This window comes from Portunus trituberculatus, chromosome 5 (assembly GCF_017591435.1).
Source record: "Portunus trituberculatus isolate SZX2019 chromosome 5, ASM1759143v1, whole genome shotgun sequence".
Lineage (NCBI taxonomy): Eukaryota > Metazoa > Arthropoda > Malacostraca > Decapoda > Portunidae > Portunus > Portunus trituberculatus.
This window is the reverse complement of record NC_059259.1, coordinates 1,824,749-1,847,248: the sequence shown is the minus strand read 5'-3', so window position 1 is coordinate 1,847,248 and position 22,500 is coordinate 1,824,749. Positions and strand designations below refer to the sequence as shown.

The 22,500-nt window shown below is 39.7% G+C and overlaps 2 protein-coding genes across 2 annotated transcripts in view; both read right to left on the bottom strand.

Annotated features, from left to right (window-relative positions):
* LOC123515908 overlaps positions 1 to 561 on the bottom strand; it is a 32,812-nt gene extending 32,251 nt beyond the window's left edge. Inside the window, exon 1 of the mRNA XM_045274805.1 lies at positions 1 to 561. This exon is cut by the window's left edge and continues 847 nt beyond it. The gene's annotated coding sequence lies outside the window, so the exon portion shown is untranslated.
* A 2,478-nt stretch (positions 562 to 3,039) lies between these two features.
* LOC123514704 (carboxypeptidase B-like) overlaps positions 3,040 to 22,500 on the bottom strand; it is a 58,781-nt gene continuing 39,320 nt past the window's right edge. Inside the window, 6 exon segments of the mRNA XM_045272771.1 lie at positions 3,040 to 3,314; positions 3,415 to 3,499; positions 3,647 to 3,849; positions 5,796 to 5,922; positions 20,525 to 20,688; positions 21,519 to 21,666. Coding sequence (XP_045128706.1) covers positions 3,130 to 3,314; positions 3,415 to 3,499; positions 3,647 to 3,849; positions 5,796 to 5,922; positions 20,525 to 20,688; positions 21,519 to 21,666 — 912 coding nt within the window. The 3' untranslated portion in view covers positions 3,040 to 3,129.

The following is a 22,500-nucleotide window of genomic DNA, read 5'->3' as shown; positions in this document are numbered from 1 at the left end:
AACACTGTAAAATGTTTATGCCATACTTCTTCTGCCTCATGTAAATACCTTATGGGTAATAAGTTTGTTTTTCTTTGATATTGAGTTTATAAAATTTTCATTAATATGAATTTACCTTTCTTGTGATGCTTTTTAAATGTATCACAAATGTTATTCATCGCGGGTTTGGGGAACATGGCACTGCTGTACAAAGGCCCAGCCGCTCCCTTGACCCCACCCTGACCTTAATTTAGGATGGTATACCTTTTATTAATACCCTCAGTGATCTGACCCTGCCTTTGCTACGTAGAAGCATTCTTTTCCCCTAATGACGAGGCCTCCCTCTCTAGTAGGCTGGGCTTGCCCAATAAGGGTTAATCGTACGGTTCGCTAAACGTCAATGCACATTAACGTTAATATAACATTAACGCTATTGGGAACGTTTAGCGAACGATACGATTAACCCTTATTGGGGCAGGCACCCTTGGCTATTAACGTTAATAGAACTATTATCCTTATATATATATATATATATATATATATATATATATATATATATATATATATATATATATATATATATACATACACACACACTACAGTACTAGTACTACCATAGCTATAGCTACTGCTACTGCTGCTGCTGCTGCTGCTGCCACTGCCACTGCTGCTGCTGCTGCTGCTGCTGCTGCTGCTGCTGCTGCTGCTGCTGCTGCTGCTGCTGCTGCTGCTGCTGCTGCCACCACCACCACCACCACCACCACCACCACCACCACTGCACTGCTGCTGCTGCTGCTGCTGCTGCTGCTGCTGCTGCTGCTGCTGCTGCTGCTACTACTACCACTACTACTGCCACCACTGCTACTACTACTACTACTACTACTACTATTAATAGTACTACTACTACAACTACTATTACTACTACTAGGTACAATGTAGTACTACTAGTACTACTACTATTACTACAAATACAATCAGTTGTACTATTAACTGCTGATGCTATTATTATTATTATTATTATTATTATTATTATTATTATTATTATTATTATTTTAATTGCACTTCTTTTAATTCTTCTTTTTTCTTTTAATTCTTCTTCTTCTTCGATTTTTTCTTGTTTTACTATCTTTCCTGTTAATTATTTTTTTTTATTCTTTTCTTTTTTCTTCTTTTAATTATTATTTTGTTTTAATTCTTCATCTTTTCTTTCTTCTTTTAATTCTTCTTTTTCTTAAACTTTTCTTCACCTTTTAATTCTTCTTCTTGTTTTAATTCTTCTTCGGTTAATTCATTTTTTATTCTTCTTATTTTTCTATTCTTATTATTTTTATTTTCCTTCCTTAAATTATTTTCTTTTAATTCTTCTTCATTTAATTATTTTTCTTCTTCTATTCTTTTCTTTTGATTCTTCTTTTCTTCTTTTTCTCTTAATTCTTTCTTTAATTCTTCTTGTTTTAATTCTTCATTTTTCTCCTTTTTAATTCTTCTCCTTTTTAATTCTTCTTCTTTTCAATTCTTCTTTTCTTTCATTTTTTACTTCTCCTTTTCAGAATTCTTTTTTTTTCAATTGTTCATCTTTTTTATTCTTCTTCATTTGATTGTTCTTGATTATTTTTTTTCCTTGCCTTCTTTTAATTCTTCTTCTTTCTTTGTTTGAGAGATTAGAACGCTCACCCTTTTTAGGAACACTTCTGCGATGCATCGGAAAGGGCATACGGTGTAGTGACTTACCTTAGAAAAACTAGCGAGGATGGATCTCATCGTGTCTCATTTGTGTGTAGAAAGGCAAGACTTGCCCCTCTCAAGCATCAGAACATACAAGGTTAGAGCTACGTGCAGCAGTGTTAGCAGCTAAAGCAGACAAACAATTACGAAAGGACTTGGACATGCACGTCAGCAGATCTGTATTCTGGATGGACAGCACCGCGGTAGTGCAATATATACGAAATACGGAATGGCGCTTCAAAGCGTTTGTGGCTAATCGGCTGACGATCATCCACGAGGCCACTAAACCTGATCAGTGGCGGCATGTAAGATCTGCGTTAAATCCAGCTGACGACGAGAGCCGTGGACTACCTGGAGAGGAGCTTTGCGGAGAAGACAGGTAGGTTCAAGGGCCACCTTATTTTTATCACTGCCTGAAGACAGATGGCCAGCAAACCCTTTAGACATACCTAAACTCGTGGATGAAGATCCAGAAGTGAAGATTGAAAGCATAGCTTTGGTGACATACTGTGGTCCACGAAGGGACCCACTAGAGAAGTTGTGGACTAGATACTCGTCCTGGGAGCGGCTGGATCAGATGATTTCTCAAGTGGAAGTGAAAGATTATGAAGAGAATATATCCAAGACCGGAGACTAAACACTGAGGAAGTGGAAGAAACATTTGTTTCTCATCTTTACCTATACACCACTCCTTCTGTTCTGCTGATTGACATGGGACTGAATTTAAGAATGCTGTCCTTCATAGTATTTGCCAACAGTATGATATTATATTGTCATTCATAACTGCGTATCATTCCGCTTCAAATGTTGAACTTACTAATAGTAAAATTACTGAGATTTTGCGGAATGAAATGTATTTATGTTTTTTTTTCTTTTTTTATTGATGATAGCAAGATATATTCCAGCCATAACATGATCGTTGAAGAAATAGTGTTTTGGTAATATTAATGACAGGCTAGTGCCACTGCTACCACTTGCGCCTCCAGGACGAAGCATTGAAGGTAGAGGGGCATACAGTTTCCTGGTGGCAATGTGATGTCATCTGTCATACCTACGCTGTCTCCTACACTTGTCCAGTTACCAAGTCATGCCCCTTCCCGCATTTCTTTTCTGGTGTATGCCTTCTTCCCATCAAGATTAAAGTGGAGAAACAATATAAAGAAGCTTACCGTACAGACTCTTCTTATGAATCACTCTTATACTTTTGTCTAGTTCTTCATTCACTCAAAAAAAAAAAAAAAAAAAAAAAAAAAAAAAAATATATATATATATATATATATATATATATATATATATATATATATATATATATATATATATATATATATATGTAAATTTCACAATATATCTTATCTTTTTTCTCCTTTGACATGATAAGCTACTGAATGTTTCGTATCACTACCAGCACTTTTCTAATTTAGCTTGCTAGTGACTATATGTCTCCTTGATATGGTTAGCGAGGACCAGAAACGCTTGGAAAGTCTCCTCGCCGGTCAGGATGATGTCTGAGGCTATGGGTATCATGCATTCGCCCAGCTCCACTGCATAGGCGAGCTTCACGCCGGCCACGCCCTTAACCCAATCTATTGAGCCTCCTGATTTGGCTCCATCTGCATCCGAGAAAGAAAAACCAAAGGCATTTTGTGGGAGGTCTGACAAGAGTTTCATAAAATCACTCCAAAAGAAAAGAGGAAAGGTAAGTAAACCTACCGAGGATTTCGCAGGCGGTGCCGACCTCGAAACCGGTGCCGTAGACAGATGTGAGAGCACTGACAGCTTTCCTTGCAAGTCTGTCCTGCAGAAGAAGAGAAGAAAGAGTATCAGTAATTGGTAAAGGCAAGAAAGACCAACGCATGGGTACAGAAAAATTCTTACAGAAAAAGAGTGAGCTTAATGAGAGTGCAACAAAACTAAGACGATGAAAAGGTTAAAAATAGCTCACCAGCATCTTCCAGTCGTCAGGGTAGACGCTGGTGTACGCCCACGGATATAGGAACTGCTGCCCGTACGAGTGGAATGACAGATACATCTTAATCTTACTTCTAAGCCCCATGACTAGGTCGCGCACCACTCTGTTTTCCACCTCAGAAAAAGGCTCAGGCCCGGCGTAGACCTGCCGGCAAGAGTTGTTGCAGCTGCCGACCTCTGTGAAACGTCAAAGAAGACTGATCTCTTGGAAAGAATACTGATGGGCACGGAGTCGTGATTCAGCATTTTTTAGCACCTGCTGCTGATGCCTTCTTGATATGTCATCCGCCTGAGCAAGATTAAGGTACAGAAACTGAAAGACTGGGGCACAACAGTTCTGAAAATCCCAGTACTGCTGTATGGTGTAGCACTGGTGCTCAGTAGGTGAGAGGAGAAACAGGTGAAAAAGGGATAAGGTAAGAATATTATGATAATTGACATGTGTGTGTGTGTGTGTGTGTAATTCACAAACAGTGAATTACACACACACACACACACACACACACACACACACACACACACACACACACACACACGGCCCGGTAGCTCAGTGGTTAGAGCACTGGCTTCACAAGCCAGAGGACCGGGGTTCGATTCCCCGGCCGGGTGGAGATATTTGGGTGTGTCTCCTTTCACGTGTAGCCCCTGTTCACCTAGCAGTGAGTAGGTACAGGATGTAAATCGAGGAGTTGTGACCTTGTTGTCCCGGTGTGTGGTGTGTGCCTGGTCTCAGACCTATCCGAAGATCGGAAATAATGAGCTCTGAGCTCGTTCCGTAGGGTACCGTCTAGCTGTCTCGTCAGAGACTGCAGCAGATCAAACAGTGAATTACACACACACACACACAACGCGTAGTGTAGTGGTTAGCACGCTCGACTCACACTCGAGAGGGTCCGGGTTCGAATTCCGAAGGCGGCGATGCAAATGGGCGCGGCTCTTAATGTGTGGGGTGTGTTCACTTAGCAGTAAATAGGTACGGGATGTAACTCGAGGGGTTGTGACCTCGCTTTCCCGGTGTGTGGAGTGTGTTGTGGTCTCAGTCCTACCCGAAGATCGGTCTATGAGCTCTGAGCTCGCTCCGTAATGGGGAAGACTGGCTGGGTGACCAGCAGCTGACCGAGGTGAATTACACACACAGACACACACACACACACACACACACACACACACACACACACACACACACACACACACACACACACACACACACACATGACATGTGTGTGTGTGTGTGTGTAATTCACAAACAGTGAATTACACACACACACACACACACACACACACACACACACACACACACACACACACACGGCCCGGTAGCTCAGTGGTTAGAGCGCTGGCTTCACAAGCCAGAGAACCGGGGTTCGATTCCCCGGCCGGGTGGAGATATTTGGGTGTGTCTCCTTTCACGTGTAGCCCCTGTTCACCTAGCAGTGAGTAGGTACGGGATGTAAATCGAGGAGTTGTGACCTTGTTGTCCCGGTGTGTGGTGTGTGCCTGGTCTCAGGCCTATCCCAAGATCGGAAATAATGAGCTCTGAGCTCGTTCCGTAGGGTAACGTCTGGCTGTCTCGTCAGAGACTGCAGCAGATCAAACAGTGAAACACGCACGAGAGAGAGAGAGAGAGAGATAGCAGAAAGGTGGCAGGAGTTGTGTCAGTCATAAAAAAGCAAGAGCTATGTGCATCTAGGTTGGTATGAAGATGCGGAGAAGATACAAGAAAATGTGAAGAGAAGCCAGATGAAGAGAAAAAAAAAATAGGGGCAAAGCTGGGAAATTAAATGAAAAAGGAAATGCAATCTAAAGAGACACGGAACAGCTGGGTCTTGAGTAAAAGGATGAACAAGACCGCAGGCAGCTATTGGGAACAACATATAAGAGAGAGGAATTGATAAAAGCAAAGAAGATGATGATGACGAGAATAATGATTAAGATTTAGCCTGAAACAGTGAACAAAATTAATATAGATCATATTCTAATATGAAAACATCATATCATCCAACACACTAGAAACCTTGGTTATAGAAAACCCAGAGGTTTAGAGCACTTGAGAATATTACCTAAAGGTTACAGCAGTATCGTTCTCCCAGCATTCACAAAGAGGCTCACCCTTTGCCACTTACCCATCCAGTGATAATCCCAATTCCTGTTCAAGTCAACGCCAATACATCGTGAGTCGTCTAGATCTTCTGACTCTTTTGGGCGGTAGTCTGAACGCGTCTTACGCCATAATCGATCTTGATTTTGAGACTAAAACCAAGATTAAATTTCAGTTAGTGATTTCACACACACACACACACACACACACACACACACACACACACACACACACACACACACACACACAAACACACACAAATCTTAGCATGTTTCAACATTAGAAAGAACTTAAGAAAATAACGGAAGCTCCAAGAGAACGCCAATCCTACGCGTGGTAGTCCCTGTGTGAACAAAAGCTACCTAATTTCATCTCTCATCCTCATCCATAAGTTTGTCTAATCTTCTTTTAGAGCTCTCTATCGACTCAGCACTAACAATATGATTACTGCGTCCGTTTTATTCATTAGTCATTTTGTTAGAGAACCAATTCCTTTCCATTTCTTTCCTAAACCCAAATTTCTCAAGCTTAAACCTTTTATTCTGGTCCTGTCCTGGTTACTGATCCCAAGAACTTTACTCATATCCATTTGTTGTATCCACTATACCTTTTGAATATTTCTATCAGGTCCCTTCTTAACCTATATCTCTCTAAGGAATGTAAGTTTAGTATCTTCAATCTCGCTTCGCAGGGAATATCTCTCATCTCCTGTATCCTTTCAGACATTCTCCTTTGCACTGATTCCCTTAGATCTATATCTTTCCTATAATGTGGGAACCAGAACTGTACACCATAATTTAGATGGGATCTGACTTGCTCCAAATATAACTTTAATATTACTTAGGTATTTCTGCTTTAAACATTACTAAAAATAAATCTTAGTGTTCTATTTGTCTTATTTTCAGCTTCTATGCATTGTTTTCTTTGACTAAGATTGAAGCTATCTATAACTCATAAATCTTTTTAATATTCTAAACCTGCCAGAGCCTCGTTGTTTTTCGTGAACCTATTGTGTGGATTACCTCTACCTACGTACGCTAATACTTTGCACTTGTAGGTATTAAAATGCATTTGTCATTTGTTTGTACAGTCGTTCATCCCATCCAAATATGCCTGTAAGGCGATAGTATCCGAATCTGACTTAATTAATCATCTTCCTTTGTATTATCAGCAAATCTACTATTACCACCATTGTTACGGTGGCCACCTATACATGTGAGTCTCTTCCTCCTGTCACCAATGTTACGTTGGCTATGTACATGTGTGTCTTCCTCACACACACCAACAATCACGAAGTCCCAGTTGTACGTGTGACTCCTTCATCGTGCCTTGTAGCACTGCCGTGTCGCCACCAAAACCTGAACACCAGTGTTACGTTGCCCTGTGAATTTTGTCGTGCTTGCAAGTTGCACGATCTTGTTACGTCCTTAATCTCCAAACTGTTTTCTGGGTTCAAGGGAACCCATTCAAGTTATTCTATAAACTTATGCAATTATATTATTTACATACATTTACTCCATAAACAGGGGCGTTCCTTGAGACTGAAAACATTGGGGGCTGAGTCCAGACCCTTATAAGGAAGTCTAGGGGATCCTTCCTGGGAAAAAAAAAGCTATTTCAAAATGTGTCAAAATTAAATTATATTATATTGATAGAAACAGGATGATGCACGTATAGATAACACAGGGATTAAAGCAAAAAAAAAAAAAAAAAAAAAATCAATATATTATTGACTGAAGCGAAGTCATATTCCCCTTCTACAATTTTTAAAACATGTGAGAGGTTACCTGATTTTCGATTTTTAGTTTGCATTCACTGAAAACGGGAAACCACAACTTTTCCACTCTTTAGTGGCTCGTTCATGTACAGTTCTGTTATATATTTTTTTTTAAGTTGAATTATCCGGGGCTAAAGAAAAGACATCCGGATCTAAAGGCCCGGATGCCCAGGCCAGGCGACGCCACTGGTCATACGATCCTCCACCAACAACGTAAAACCTAAAAAATAAAAGATTGATAACTCGCCTCACTGAATTTCCACAATCAAATATCTCAGATTATGTCATTCTCCCTCGGACTCAAATCGCATTGCACAATTAACATTCGGTGATAAAACAACTCTTTCTTCCCTTAAATTCCTTCAAACATTTCAGGTTACTTCATATCATTCACGATATTTAACTCACATCATGTAATTCATACTCAATGATAAAATGCATCCTACACATATCCTGCAATTAACATCCAAATAAATAAAAAATAAAAAACACTCTCCTACACAACCTTCACATAACCAATTTCCTTGCATCAAAATATAACACCGACATTTTCATCTGCATTACAACTATCTGGTTCTACGTACTGTGAGAGGCGGCTTGCCCATTTTGATCCTCTTTGGTCTGACAGCTCTGTCTAAATGTCTGCCTCTCGCCCTCTCCTCACCTTCACTCATTTCTGTCACTTACATCTCATAATATACACACGATGAGCGACTTTTCGCCCCAACGACGCTTCCGGTGGAATAAGATATCTTAATCATAAGGTTAATTTTCCTATAACATCCAATAAAGTTCAAGGTTTTGCCGCTATCCGCATCGTCCTTATAATTTACTTCTGGTGACCTCTGCTTGCCTTGTATCTCTTCTTGTAATCTGTTGCTAATCTCCGGCTCTGTTTGTCCTTTAATGACTCACCGCTTCTTGTAGTTCTCCTCGGTGGTCATGGGTTCTGTTATCTATCAGATTAGTGATAGCGTGTACCTTGGTACCTATTTTCGCGTGTCTCATCTTCTTCCTTTATTTATTCTTTTACTTCTTACTTTCTCCTTCATCACTTCATTCTTGTTACCTTCTTTCTTGTGTGCTTTATTTCTTCTTGATTTTTGAGTTACAACAAAGTCGTTTTGTATACCTCACCTGAGTTCATTTACTGCAATGTCGTCGCTGAGACACTGGTGACAAACCATGGAGAAAGATCCGCTGAACAGAACTTACGGAGTTCAATTCCTTGTCCAAGTGATTACAACAGCAGCGAGTCCAACACTGATTCTGCACTTTATCACACTTCTCACTCACTGTTCACTAATTATTACTCTAGTCTAGTGACTTAATGTGTTGTGACTTAAAGAAACTAAATTTGCATTCTTTAGAGAGATATAGGTTAAGAGAGGACCTGACAGAAATACTTAAGTGATATACGGGTTACAACAACATTCTTATTATCAGCAGCTAAGAGAGAACCAAAATAATGGGTTGAAGCTTGAGAAATTCAGGTTAAGGAAAGAAATGGGGAGGAACTAGTTCTGTAACAGAGTGGCTGATAAATGGAGCGGATTCAGTAATCATGTTATTAATGCTGAGTCAATAGTGAGCTTTAAAAGAAGATTACATAAATATATTGATGAAGATGACAGATGGATTACTTATACAGGGACTGCCACGTGTAGGTCTGACAACCTCTTCCACCGTCCCTCATTTTTTATGTTCTTGTGTACACTGAATTTTAATGAATAGAGATTCTTAACTTACGGTTTTCAATTCAACTACCCAGCAATATTAGTCTCTACTCCTCAACAATCTGGTAATTTTATCCAATCGTCAGAACAACTATGATCCCTCATCATGAACGAGTATCACATCTCCGACGAAAGGCCATGTGCTACCCTAATTAGCAAGAATGCTCCTGTTAGATTCTATTTAAGGACAACGTGAATTTACCATTATAGTTATCTGTTAACTAGCTAAACATCTCTTTTTTGTCTCACAATTTAACGGACAGTCACAGCCTGCTCTCTAAAGACAACTTCCCTTCTTTTCACAAAACTACTTGCACTTATACATACACACAGTAATCATTCCAGAGAAAACCAGCATAATACCTCCTCAGGTGCCCCCAGCTGACAGAGGTAACACGCTAGAGGCACCTCCTCTTTTGGTGATCCTGAGGAGGGATTGGAGAAATAGGACAAGATATAGAAATGAGATTGTGATCGAAGAAACCCAACGGAGAAGGTAGGGTAACAGCATAAGCTAAAGGATTAGAGGTGAGGAAAAGATCAAGAATGTTGAGCGTGTCTCCAAGACGGTCAAGGATACAAGTACGGTGTAGGACCAGTTGCTCTAGGTCATGGAGGATAGCAATGTTGAAGGCTAGGTCACCAGGATGGCCAGTGAAAGGAGAAGAAAGCCAAAAGCTGGTGATGAACATTGAAATCTCCAAGGATGGAGATCTCCGCAAAAGGGTGGAGGGACAGAATGTGCTCCATTTTGGAAGTTAAATAGTCAAAGAATTTACTACAGTATAGTCAGAGGAGTTAGGGGAGAGATAGACAGCACAGATAAAGAAAGTGACTGTTGAGTCTAAGCCAGATGGTGGAAAATTCGAAAGATTCAAGAGCGTGGGCACAGGAGCAAGTTAAGTCGTTGCGCACATAGACGCAACATACAGCTTTGGAACGAAAATGAGAATAGAGAAAGTAGGAGGAAACAGAGAAGGGGCTACTGACAGTTGCCTCAGACAGCTGTGTTTCGGTGAGGAAAAGAAGATGAGGTTTAGTAGAGGAGAGGTGGTGTTCTACAAATTGAAATTTAGATGTAAAACTGCGAATGTTGCAGAAGTTAATGTAGAAAAAGTTAAGGAAGGTGTCAAGACATTTTGTGTCGCCAACGAAAGAGCAGTCTGATCTTCGGACATTTTTCGGAGTGTGTTAAGTAAGTGTGTGTAGTTTTGTGAGAAGAAGGACAGTTGTCTACAGAAGGCAGGCTGTGATTGCCGCCCTTGAGTTGAGACACAAAGGGAAACGTTCAGCGAGATCACAACTAGCTTTAAAGGAAAGTTCACAGCTCCACCTGAACTAGTGCTATTAGCTGGGAGTGAATTATCGTTTTAGTAGGTTCCTCCTATTGATCTAAATTACTGTGCGTGGCAAACCTTAATCTTGCCTGGCAAAACCCTTACAACTAGGTCTGTTTTTAAGATGGGTAACCGTTCTATTCCTTAAACAATAGCTTTATAGCTGTAATCTCTTTCTTATCTAAAGTTTTTAATCTATTCTCAATAGAAAGATTCATATTAAGCATATGTCAATTTACAATTTTGTATCTGATCACCAGTATGGCTTCCGTCAAAGTCGCTCTACTGGTGATCTTTTGGGGTTTTTTTATTGAGTCTTGGTAATGGTTTGTTAGAAATTCTAGTCTATCTTTTACTCTCAAAAAGGTATTGATAGAGTCTGGCACAAATGTTTGATCTTCAAACTAATCTCCTAAAATTTTTGTCCTTCCCTCTGCAACTTCATCTCAAGTTTCCTCTCCAATCATTATATTGCTGCTGTGGAAGACGGCCACTATTCTTCTAAATCTATCAGTAGTGTTCCTTATTTTTCTGTCTTGTCATCCACTCGTTTTCTATTATTCATCAATGATCTAAACCAATCTTCCATTCCAGTACTCTGAATCGTTCATACCTTTCTCTGGTAAAGTCTTGAACTCCTTATTTGCTTTTGTATTTCCGTCTTCCTATGACAATTTAATTTAAGAGTGAGGTTTCATGACATTATTTATTAATTTCCTTTGGTTAACTTCATCGGATCTGAACAGGTACTGACATTCCAAGTGAGCCTTTGATTCTATTCTTTCTTTTTTTGTCATTGGCCAGCTTTCCTTTCTTACATAAAGAATGGCTGGTCATTTATTGTTGCTTCAAGCTCTGAAAGGACTGCATACAACTCTTCTTTAGTTACTAGATCTCTTCCTAATATCTTCTTCAGACCGGTCTTGATTATACCTATACATCTCTCTCCTACATAACTCTATACCAAGGTGTCCATGCAGGAATAAATCTCCCTTCTCACTTCAATTTCATTACACTGTTGGTATTCTTATCCTTCATAATATCTAATAAAATCTTAAAACCTGAAGATCACATTATCACTTAGGAGGATTTGAAAAGATACTCTTATACTACAGAATGTCAGGTTCCAAACTATCTCGAAATGCTCTGCTCTAGTTATTACACAGGTGAATAGGATGATTTACATCTTATTGGTTGGGTCCCTATCAACTTTAGTAACTATAGCACCAGTGTAATTTTTGTCCGTCACTTGGTATGGTGCCACCTTGTGTATTCTAAAATCAGGTAAAGTAAGATCAGGCACCTCAGCATACCTTTTAACCTCTGTTTTCTTGCAGGCCATATACATGCCTTCTCTCCCTTTCACTATTTGCATTAGTTTAATGATAAAATATTTCTGCCTTAGGTATGATACTACAAACTCAGTACCATAATGCATGAGATAGTAAACATTTACCGAAAATTTACTCTTAGCGAGGTCGAATAGGTCTTGCTCTGCCCAGTTCTGGTCTGGATGAGTTCAGAGGGTGTTGTGAACTCACCATCAAAATAAGCTGTGAATTCGCTGAACGTTTCCCTTTGTGTCTCTCAACTCAAGGGGGAAGTCACAGCCTGCCCTCTAAAGACAACTCTCACCCTTCACACAAAACTACAAGCACTTCCTATACACACACAACCATTATTTTTTTTTTTTTTTTTTTTTTTGACTCCTACATCAGCCTCCTCTTCTGGGAAAGGGACTAAAAATGTCCCCAGGTTGGACTTCTCTATCGTTGTCTCCTCATTTTCGTTCCAAAGCTGGATGTTGCATCTATGTGCACAACGACTAAACTTGCTCTCTTGCCCACGCTCCTGAATTCTCCAAGTTTTCCACCATCTTCGACTCAATAGTGAGTCTTTAATAAAATTTATCTGTGCTGTCTATCTGTCCCCTAACTCCCTTGACTATAAATTATTTGACTATTTAACTTCCAAAGTAGAGTACATTTGTCTCTATATCCTTTTGCAGAGATCTCCATCCTTGGAGATTTCAATGTTCACCAGGAGCTTTGGCTTTCTTCTCCTTCCATTGACCATCCTTGAACTACCTTTCAACTTTACTATCCCACATGACCGACAGCAACTGGTGCAACATCCTACTCGTATTCCTGACCATCTTGGAGATACGCCCAACATTTTTAATCTGTTTCTTATTTATAATCCTTCTGTTTATGTTGTTACCTTATCTTCTCCGTTGGGCTCCTCCGATCACAACCTCATATCTGTATCTTGTCCTATTTCTTCAATCCACTTTAGGATACCTCAAGGTGGAGGTTCCTCTGGCGTTCTGCCTCTGCCAGTTGGGAGGAGGTATTATGCTGATTTTTCCTACAATAATTACTGTTTCGGTGTCTGAGCCCCATCTCTGTGTGCTGAAAGTATAACAAAGGTGATAGTGTCTGGCATGGAGGCGTACACTTCTCACTTTTTTTCTCAACCTAAACTTCTAAACCTTGGTTTAACTCAGCCTGTTCTCGTGCTATACATGGTAGTGAGATTGCCAACAAAAGCTATTTGAGCCTTCCATCACCTGAATCTCATGCACTTTCTGTCCGGAATCATGCCAAGTCTGTTCCTCAACTCGCCAAACATGCCTTCATAAATAGAATATGTCAAAATCTTTCAAACTCCAACTCCCCTCAAGACTTCTGGCATCTGGCCAAAAACATCTCCAATAACTTTACTTCTTCATCTTTCCCTCCATTATATCATCTTGATGGCACCACTGTCATTATTTCTATCTCTAAACCTTAACTCTTCTCTCAAACCTTTGCTAATAACTCCACCTTGGATGATTCTGGGCTTGTTCCTCCCTCTCCTACCGCTGACTATTTCATGCCATCAATTAAAATTCTTCATAATGATGTTTTCCATGCCCGCGCTTTCCTAAACCCTCGGAAATCTGATGGATTTGACGGGTTCCCTCCTGTCATTCACAAAAATTGTGCTTCCGTGCTTGCATCTTGCCTGGCCAAACTCATCAGCACCTATCAGCAAGCTTATTTCCCCTTACCTTCAATCTTGGAGTCTGCTAGTTTATAAGCTTTGTTTATAAATAGATCATGTATTCCTGTCAGACCCTCAGGACTTATATAATTGGACAACTGATCTACTATTGCTGCATTTAATGTTCTTCTCCTGACCTTATGCTTAAAGTTCAGCGCCACAACTTCATACTCTTACCTTTCAGTACTTCCTGTGAATCCATATAACTGTAACGGAACTTGTCCTACAAACTCAATGCTTTAAATTAGCCAAACAGGATCTTATTACAAATGAGTTATTACAGCCCCTTTGTCCAATGATTCTCATCTAAGCAACCAGTACTTAAATGTAATACTTTGGCTCTACTTATCCTACTAATGCCTGTTTTGTACTTCATACAATTCAGCCAAGGATGCCCTGGCTTGTCATATATTTTACAAGTTCTGGGGTTTGCACCTGCGGGATTAGATTTACTCATTTTTCCTGATGATTTTACTGAACTGAAAATGTGGCTGTGACAACTATTTGTAATCTAAGTATTACTACATTCTCGTTAGCTTCTAAAGTTTGCATTTCTCCTAGGAATGAATTGATCTGGGATGTCCTGATCCAACTCTAACCAGCACTATTTTTTTTTTTTTTTACTCCGACGTATGTTTTCACATATCGGTGCAGGCAATTTTTGGGCTAATATAGTTGTACGTACATAATTATTTTAACGTAATAAATATCATTAGTTACGATGGATTTTAAGCAAACACTCAAAATTAGCACGTATCTTTTTTTTTAGTTCATTCATCTGCTAATCTGGAGCAGCTAAAGTATAGAAGCTGTTTATGTATGCTGCCCTTATTTGGTCCTCCCTGCCATATGTGCCTTCCAACAACTTCAGGGTAGGTTCATAGCTTGCCCCTTCTATACTGAAACCACTTATTAGTATTAGGGTGTCTCCTGTCATATATCCACTCACTTAAGTAAATTATTCCTTTATGTCACTTAATCTGTTTCTTTTCCGCATGAGCAAGCAGTGAACACCCTTCTTAGGCTCCAGGATTTGCTATTTTTAGCATGTGATTTATCTTCTTTTCATATGCTAGTGATTGTGTCTTGGGGTTTCATGTTTAAGACGCAAACAAATGAACACCAAATTTCATAAAAATCTCTCTCGTTCCTTCTCTCCCCACATCCCCGTAAAAAAAGAAAAAAAAAAAAAGTGTTCCTTTCCTTATGCCATTAGCAATCCTCCTTATCTTTTTTTTTTTTTTTTTTTTCAATTTTTTTTTTTTTTTTTTTTTACGTAGGGAAGAGGGCCAGCCAAGGGCAAAAAAAAGAAAGTTAGAAAAAAGGCCCTCTTGAACGCTGGCTCTCCAAAGACTTCAAAACATGCCAAAACCGTCAGCCAGAATTAGGGGAGCAAATGCCTCGATACCTCCCTCTTAAAAGAAGACAAGTTGTAGGAATTCGGAAATACAGATGCAGGGAGGGAGTTCCAGAGTTTACCAGTGAAAGGGATGAATGATTGAGCGTACTGGTTAACTCTTGCATTAGAGAGTTGGACAGAATAGGGATGAGAGGAAGAAGAAAGCCTTGTGCAGCGTGGCCGCAGGAGGAGGGGAGGCATGCAGTTAGCAAGATCAGTAGAACAGTTACCATGAAAATAGCGATAAAATATAGAAAGGGATGCAACATTTCGGCGGTGAGAAAGAGACTGAAGACAGTTAGTCAGAGGAGGGAGTTGATGAGACGAAGAGCTTTCGATTCCACCCTATCAAGCAAAGCTGTGTGACTGGAACCCCCAAACATGCGAAGAGTACTCCATACAGGGACGGATAAGGCCCTTATACAGAGTAAGCAGTTGGAGGGACGAGAAAAACTGTCGGAGACGCCTCAGAATACCTAACTTCATAGAAGCTGTTTTAGCAAGAGATGAGATGTGAAGTTTCCAGTTAAGATTATGAGCAAAGGACAGACCGAGGATATTCATTGTGGAAGAGGGAGACAGTTGAGTGTCATTGAAGAAGAGGGGATAGTTGTCTGGAAGGCTGTGTCGAGTTGATAGATGGAGGAATTGAGTTTTTGAGGCATTGAAAACTACTAGATTTTCTCTGCCCCAATCGGAAATCTTAGAAAGATCGGAAGTCAGGCGTTCCGTGGCGTCCCCGTGTGATCTGTTGATTTCGCCAACATCGAGTTCTTTTGTACCCTTTAATGGTCAGTGCATAAGTTTCCTTTCACTATACGGTTCTCTTCATTCATTCTAGATAAATTTCAGTCAAATTCTACCATTCTTAACCCCTTCAATACGGTGACGCCTATGTAGGCATCATGAAGCCCCAGTAGCATATACGGTGACGCCTACGTAGGCGTCATATTTCTTTTCTGAGCTTTCTTCAGTCCAGTTCTCCCGTATAATGTGTTGGATACCAACTACACACGCCGTATGCTGTCCTTAAAATCCTAGTGCTCTCCCACCATCCTTGTCTCCACCAATCACTAAAGATAAGCTACATGCGTCCCGCCTTGTGTCTAAAATTACCCAATGGCATAGACTGTTCCCATCTCTCTCTCTCTCTCTCTCTCTCTCTCTCTCTCTCTCTCTCTCTCTCTCTCTCTCTCTCTCTCTCTCTCTCTCTCTCTCTCTCTCTCTCTCGAAAGATAAGTTACATGCGTCCGGCCTTGTAACATTCGTGAACACACACACACACACACACACACACACACACACACACACACACACACAAAAAAAAAAAAAAATCTCTCTCTCTTATAATCTCTCTCTCTCTCTCTCTCTCTCTCTCTCTCTCTCTTTTTCTCCGAAGAGAGAAGCGTCCACTTTCCTCTTCGAAGGCGATATAGTAACTAAAAAATAGCAGCATAATACACAAAGACAAGTATGACAGCTTGCACGAGTTTCCCGCGCTCGGGCGCGTGGCACTACCACCCGTATAATATCATACAGGCGGGCTTTTTTAACATCCGGCGCGAAGGGGTTAAACTGTATACTTAATCTCTTCGACATTCCTCCAACTTCTCAAATCAATTTCTGATGCTTCTTGGCATCACAAACATTTTTTTTCTCTTGCGGCTTTCATAAACGGCTTGAGTCTTTCTCTGCACATTGCACCACCTGACATTGAGTAAAATCTCAACAAACACTATCCAGAAACAACTGTCTGGCGATTCTCCAATTTAAAATACATTAGATATTTAGAGAATGAGGGTGGGATGTTGTAGTGGCAACCCATGCCCTTTTGGGGCCAAGGAATTTCCATGCACAGGTGTCAAAATCCTATCAACAGTCTGAAGGTAGAAAAGGCATCCAATCTGGATTATGGTTCCCATACGGGAAATCCAAAGTCCTTCCTTAGGAGACACTGCAGTATGAGTGGAACCCTCCCCCCCTTATACATAAGAAGAAGGCTCCATACATGCGCCGATAAGGCCACTGTACAGAGTTAACAGTTTAGGATAACTCGAGAAGACGATTAAGAACATCTAACTTTATAATTTAAAAGCTGTTTTAGCTAGAGAAGAGATGTAAGCTTTCAGTCTAAATTATGAGTAAAGAACAGACAGAAGATAATAAGTGTAGAAAAGGGGAAAGTTGAGTGTCACTGAGAAAATGGGGTTAGTTGTCTGTAAGATGTGTCGAGTTGATAGATGGAGGAATTGAGTTTTATAAGCAAGACTTGGAAAACTGTATTGTGGTATCATCATTGTAAGAGTGGATAGGACAAGAAACTTGGTATAGATCATTGATGAATAAAAGAAAGTCTTAGGAAGAGAGTGTGTGACAGGATAGAACCTATTAATAGATTTAGGAGAACAGTAGCCATCTACCACAACAACAGTAGAAGGGTAGCAAAGAAAACTTGAGCTGAAGTTGGAAATAAAAGGATAGAAGCCACAGGAGGGTTGTTTGGAGATCAAAGTTTTGTGCCAGATTCTATCAAAATCTTTTGATATGTCTAAGACAAGAGCAAAAATCTCTAAAAGAAGATGACCAAAACTCAGCAAGGAAAGCCAGGGGCGGGATACTATTGGGTGAAGGAAAAATATCCACCATGCACTAATGCCATCTAGCATAGATTATCGCCAGAGAAGTGAAACACAGCTGAAAAGAAAGTATCCAAGATGGCGACCTTAATAAATCTTTATTGCATTGCATTAGATGAGGTTTGTACGGACTTCTTATCTTTTGTACCTATGCATTTCCTAAGCAGGGAGCGTTAGTGAGCGCTTTTTGCTCAAGGGACATTAACCAAACAGCAGTTAGTAGAAACAAATAATGGGTCATAATTACATGATGCAAGAACAAGCAGTGTCAGTAGAGCCCAAAAGAGGGTTACAGGACAACTCAGATCATTGCTAACTCGGCCAATTATCAACTAGGCTCACCTATATCAAATCGAACCACTGTGTGTACCAACGTGGCCCATTGTATGTATGAGCATTATTAATGAAATAAAACAGGATCTATGTACAAATTATGAAACTTCATTAACGTTCATGAGTTAAAAGATGAGAATCACAGTAACTCTCAAACATTATCGTAAGTACACAAGTGAAATAAAGGCAATTCTTACATCGCACTGTCGCTGTTATGTTGTGTTATGTAATGTTATGTTATGTTAGAGGTATGCAGCACAAATAGATTTAGAGAGTGACTCTTAATTCATAGTCAGATAGTGAAAAACTTGGAAGCTTCCAGAGCGTGGGTACGAGAGCAAGTCAAGTCTTTGCGCATATTGATGCAACATCCAGCTTTGGAACGAAAATGAGGATAGAGAAAGGAGGGAACAGAAAAGGGTTACACTCACTTACATTAGACACCTGTGTCTCAGTGAGGAAAAGAAAATGAGGTTTAGTAGAGGAGAGGCAGTGTTCTACAAACTGAAAATTAAATCTAAGACCAAGAATGCTGCAGAAGTTAATGAAGAAAAAAGTTGAGGGGTTGTGTCTAAACACTTAAGAGTAAATACCAGAAGAACAGTCCGGCTTGGGGCATTTATGGTTCGTTCCCTATAAGGAAACTCTCCAAAGGGTATTCATCCTCCATATTTTGTAGAAAATCCAAAATTCTTCGTAGAAAGTCCAGTATTTATCATTGTAGAGAGCCCAGTATTCAACTATGTACACAGAGAATCAGGTAGGGGAGACTGGGGTAAGTTGAACATAGGGGTAAGTTGATCCACTCCTTGTTGTTGGGAAACCGTTAAAAAAGAACAGTGAGCAAAAATTCGGTAGGGAAAGACATAATTTTCTGAAGTCTGTGAAGGTGAGAACCGCATGGGTAAAGTGGTTAGACATTTATGTCTAAAACACCATTTTTCACTCAAGAAAGTGAATTTAGTCTACTATAAACTTCATGAGGATTGGGTTTAGATAATTTTATTTTATGCATCAATGTTGGTATCTATGAGCAACAAAACAAGCTAGCTAACCCAGCATGCATGTGCACAATTTCAACTGTGGAGGCTAATAAGGTCAATATGGTAGCTGAGGGGTAAGTTGAGCAATATGGCTAGGAATAAATTGAGCCACCAGCATAAGGTGGCTCAACTTACCCCAAACACTTAATAAGTGTAGTTTGGCTGTATATGTCCTAAATATCAGATCTTCATTCTTTATTTGTATGATTACATTAAGAGGATAGATAGTTCCTGGTTATTTTGTATTCAAGTTCAATTTTTTGCTAACAGAGACTGAGAGTCCATCTTATTAATTGTTTTTTGGTTATTTTGTATTCAAGTTCAATGGTTCTATGAAAGGGTGTGCTTGCATAATTATGCTGTTCATTATATTAGTTGAAAATGGTCTCAAAACAATGATAATATCGTTTATCACGATAATTTCTGGGACCATGAATCGTCCATATGTTGACAGGTCTAGACGTAGTGAGGGATGGACAGAGGAAGGGCAGTGACGGAGAATGTTTTTGTTTTCAATTGTTTATATATATATATATATATATATATATATATATATATATATATATATATATATATATATATATATATATATATATATATATATATATATATATATATATATATATATATATATATATAAAGTTATTTTGAATTTGAAAAACATGGCTTTTTTTGTTTAATTCAGCAATACAGACATTACTGTGGAATAGCTTAACCTAGGCAAGTAGGGAGGGAGATAGGGGGAGGAGAGAAGGTGACGTGGGAGGGAGGGTACAGATGGTGGGTCAGGGCAGGGAGTGGGGAAGATGGCTCAACTTACCCCTCACCTGTGTCCCATACACGAGGTAAATTGTGCCATATGACAATTTTTTTTGGCATGCTATGTTGTCAAGGCGGTTATATTTACACTCATTTTTATTGTTTGTAGGGATGCAAGACATCCTGAAATATCCGCACTTATATTAATAATCCACAAAACTATAATTGCATTGATGTAATGTAGTGATCCTGAATATAAAAAGTGGCTCGACTTACCCCAGTCTTCCTTATTCTTCTTTGTAGAAAGTTCAATATTCATCCAGTATACTGCATAAAGAATCCAGCATTTATCTTTAACTGGTCTTTTCATTATCTTTGTCATTACAAGACTGATTTGCTCCTCCTCCTCCTCCTCTTCTAAAATTATTGCAATTATTGCCAGTTTTTTTTTTTTTTTTAATCTAAGTCTGCCATGCATCGTGTTTACTTAAACGACAAAGAGGAGTTGAACAAAGCTGTTTAGTGGAATGTGACGTGTTGAGATGTGATGAATGTTAAAAATATATGGTGTCGTGACGTAGTGTGATGTGATGGTATAGTTTAGTTGACATGATATTACAACGGAAGAAGATGTAATAAAAGCCTAATCCAACCCAAGCATGAGTGGTGAAGCCATGGGGAAAACTCACAATAGACCTCATGAAAGTGAAATCGTAGCCATCAGGGTTGGTGACTGGCATGAAGTAGAAGTTCACTTGGGACAGTAAGTTTTCATACTCAGTGCTATTGGTGACAAGCTTGTTGATCATGTAGGTGACGGTGGCTGGAGCAATCCACTCACGCGCGTGCATGCCTGTTAAAAAAAAAGAGTGAGTAGGGCGGGAAGAAGAACTTCAAGTTGCAAGAAAAACAACATGACCGTCAGTGTCATTACTTGCAATCATTTACTGTCACTACCAAACTAACTGTTTATCTTGTCTTGCTAACTGAATGCCTTCCATCTTTCACTGCCTCGCTGCACTCGACTTTCTAAATTCTCTTAACTATTTTCTGTTCACCTCTATTTTTTTCTTAATTCAAGAGGGAAGGCTGCCAAGGGCAACAAAATGTTAGAAAGAAAAAAGAAAGGCCCACTGGAACTACAGCTTCCCTAAAAGGTCAAGAGTCATCCAAAAGCAAGGGAAAAATGTTTCGACATCTCTTTCTTAAAAGAAGTTAAGTCGTAGGAAGATGGATATACAAAAGCATGTAGGGAGTTCCAGAATTTACCTGTGAAAGGTATGAATGATTGAGAGTACTGGTTAGCTCTTGTATTAGAGGACTGGACAGAATAGGGATGAGAGAAAGAAGAAAGCCTTGTGCAGCGAGGCCGCAGGAAGAGGGGAGGCATGCAGTTAGCAAGATCAGAAGAGCAGTTAGAATGAAAATAGCGATAAAAGATAAAATTATATGCAACATTTCGGAGGTGAGAAAGACAGATAACCACTTTTTTCGTCCTTTCATCCTTTTTTTCAGGGGAATACCTTGCTTCAAGATGCAGCATTAGATTTTTGACAATTCATTCTCTTTTCATCTTTAGGGACTGGACCTTTGTTTTGTATTATTCTACTTTATCTATTTTATTCATATTTGTTGTCTTAAGCCAAGGTTCTCACAAGAAAATAATCTCTTGTAATCGCTTACCTGATTCAACGAAGACCACTGGCTTGTCTGCACCGCCCTTTCCCACCTTTAACAGCTTTATGGCACGATCCTCGTAAGATTTGCCCACATCCTCCAGAGTGCATAGGTCAGGGTAGTCTTTGACCAGTGAGTTTAGCCACTGGATGATCTGAAGAAAGAGATGGATAAGGAATGAATGCTGAGAAAAGAAGCTGGATGGTGCTTGAAGGCTAAGGAAAGAGAAAGGCAGAGGATAAAGGCTAATAGAAGGAACTGACAGGGTGGGGGCGGAGATGCGTTTTGAAGCGTGTGCGGACTGAATGGCGCGGGGACTCTACGGCGCGGACTCAGCGTTGCAGATTTCAGCTACTCCGAAGTGTCCATACTCCGCTCTGACCACACTGACTTAGCTGCCACTCCCTCCAATCCTTATACTCTTGGGAGGATGGGACGAGCATGGGCATTCCGCGACGCAGAGTCCCCGCTACACAGTCCTCACGCCTTTCAGATCTAAAACTCTCTCTCTCTCTCTCTCTCTCTCTCTCTCTCTTCCGCGACGCAGAGTCTCTCTCTCTCTCTCTCTCTCTCTCTCTCTCTCTCTCTCTCTCTCTCTCTCTCTCTCTATATATATATATATATATATATATATATATATATATATATATATATATATATATATATATATATATATATATATATAGAGAGAGAGAGAGAGAGAGAGAGAGAGAGAGAGAGAGAGAGAGAGAGAGAGAGAGAGAGAGAGAGAGAGAGAGAGAGAGATGGACAGACATAGGTTGACTGATAGATAAATAGATAGACATAGAGTGACTGATAGATAGATAGAGAGACCAATAAATTACATTTTACTTATCATTTTCATTTATATTGATAAGTGAAGGAGAAACTAAATCGGTTTAGGAGGTGGAGGAAGATTGATTGACTGATTGATAAATTTATTGTAGAAGGAAGATCAACGAACCTCCTGGAAAATATGTTGAGAAAG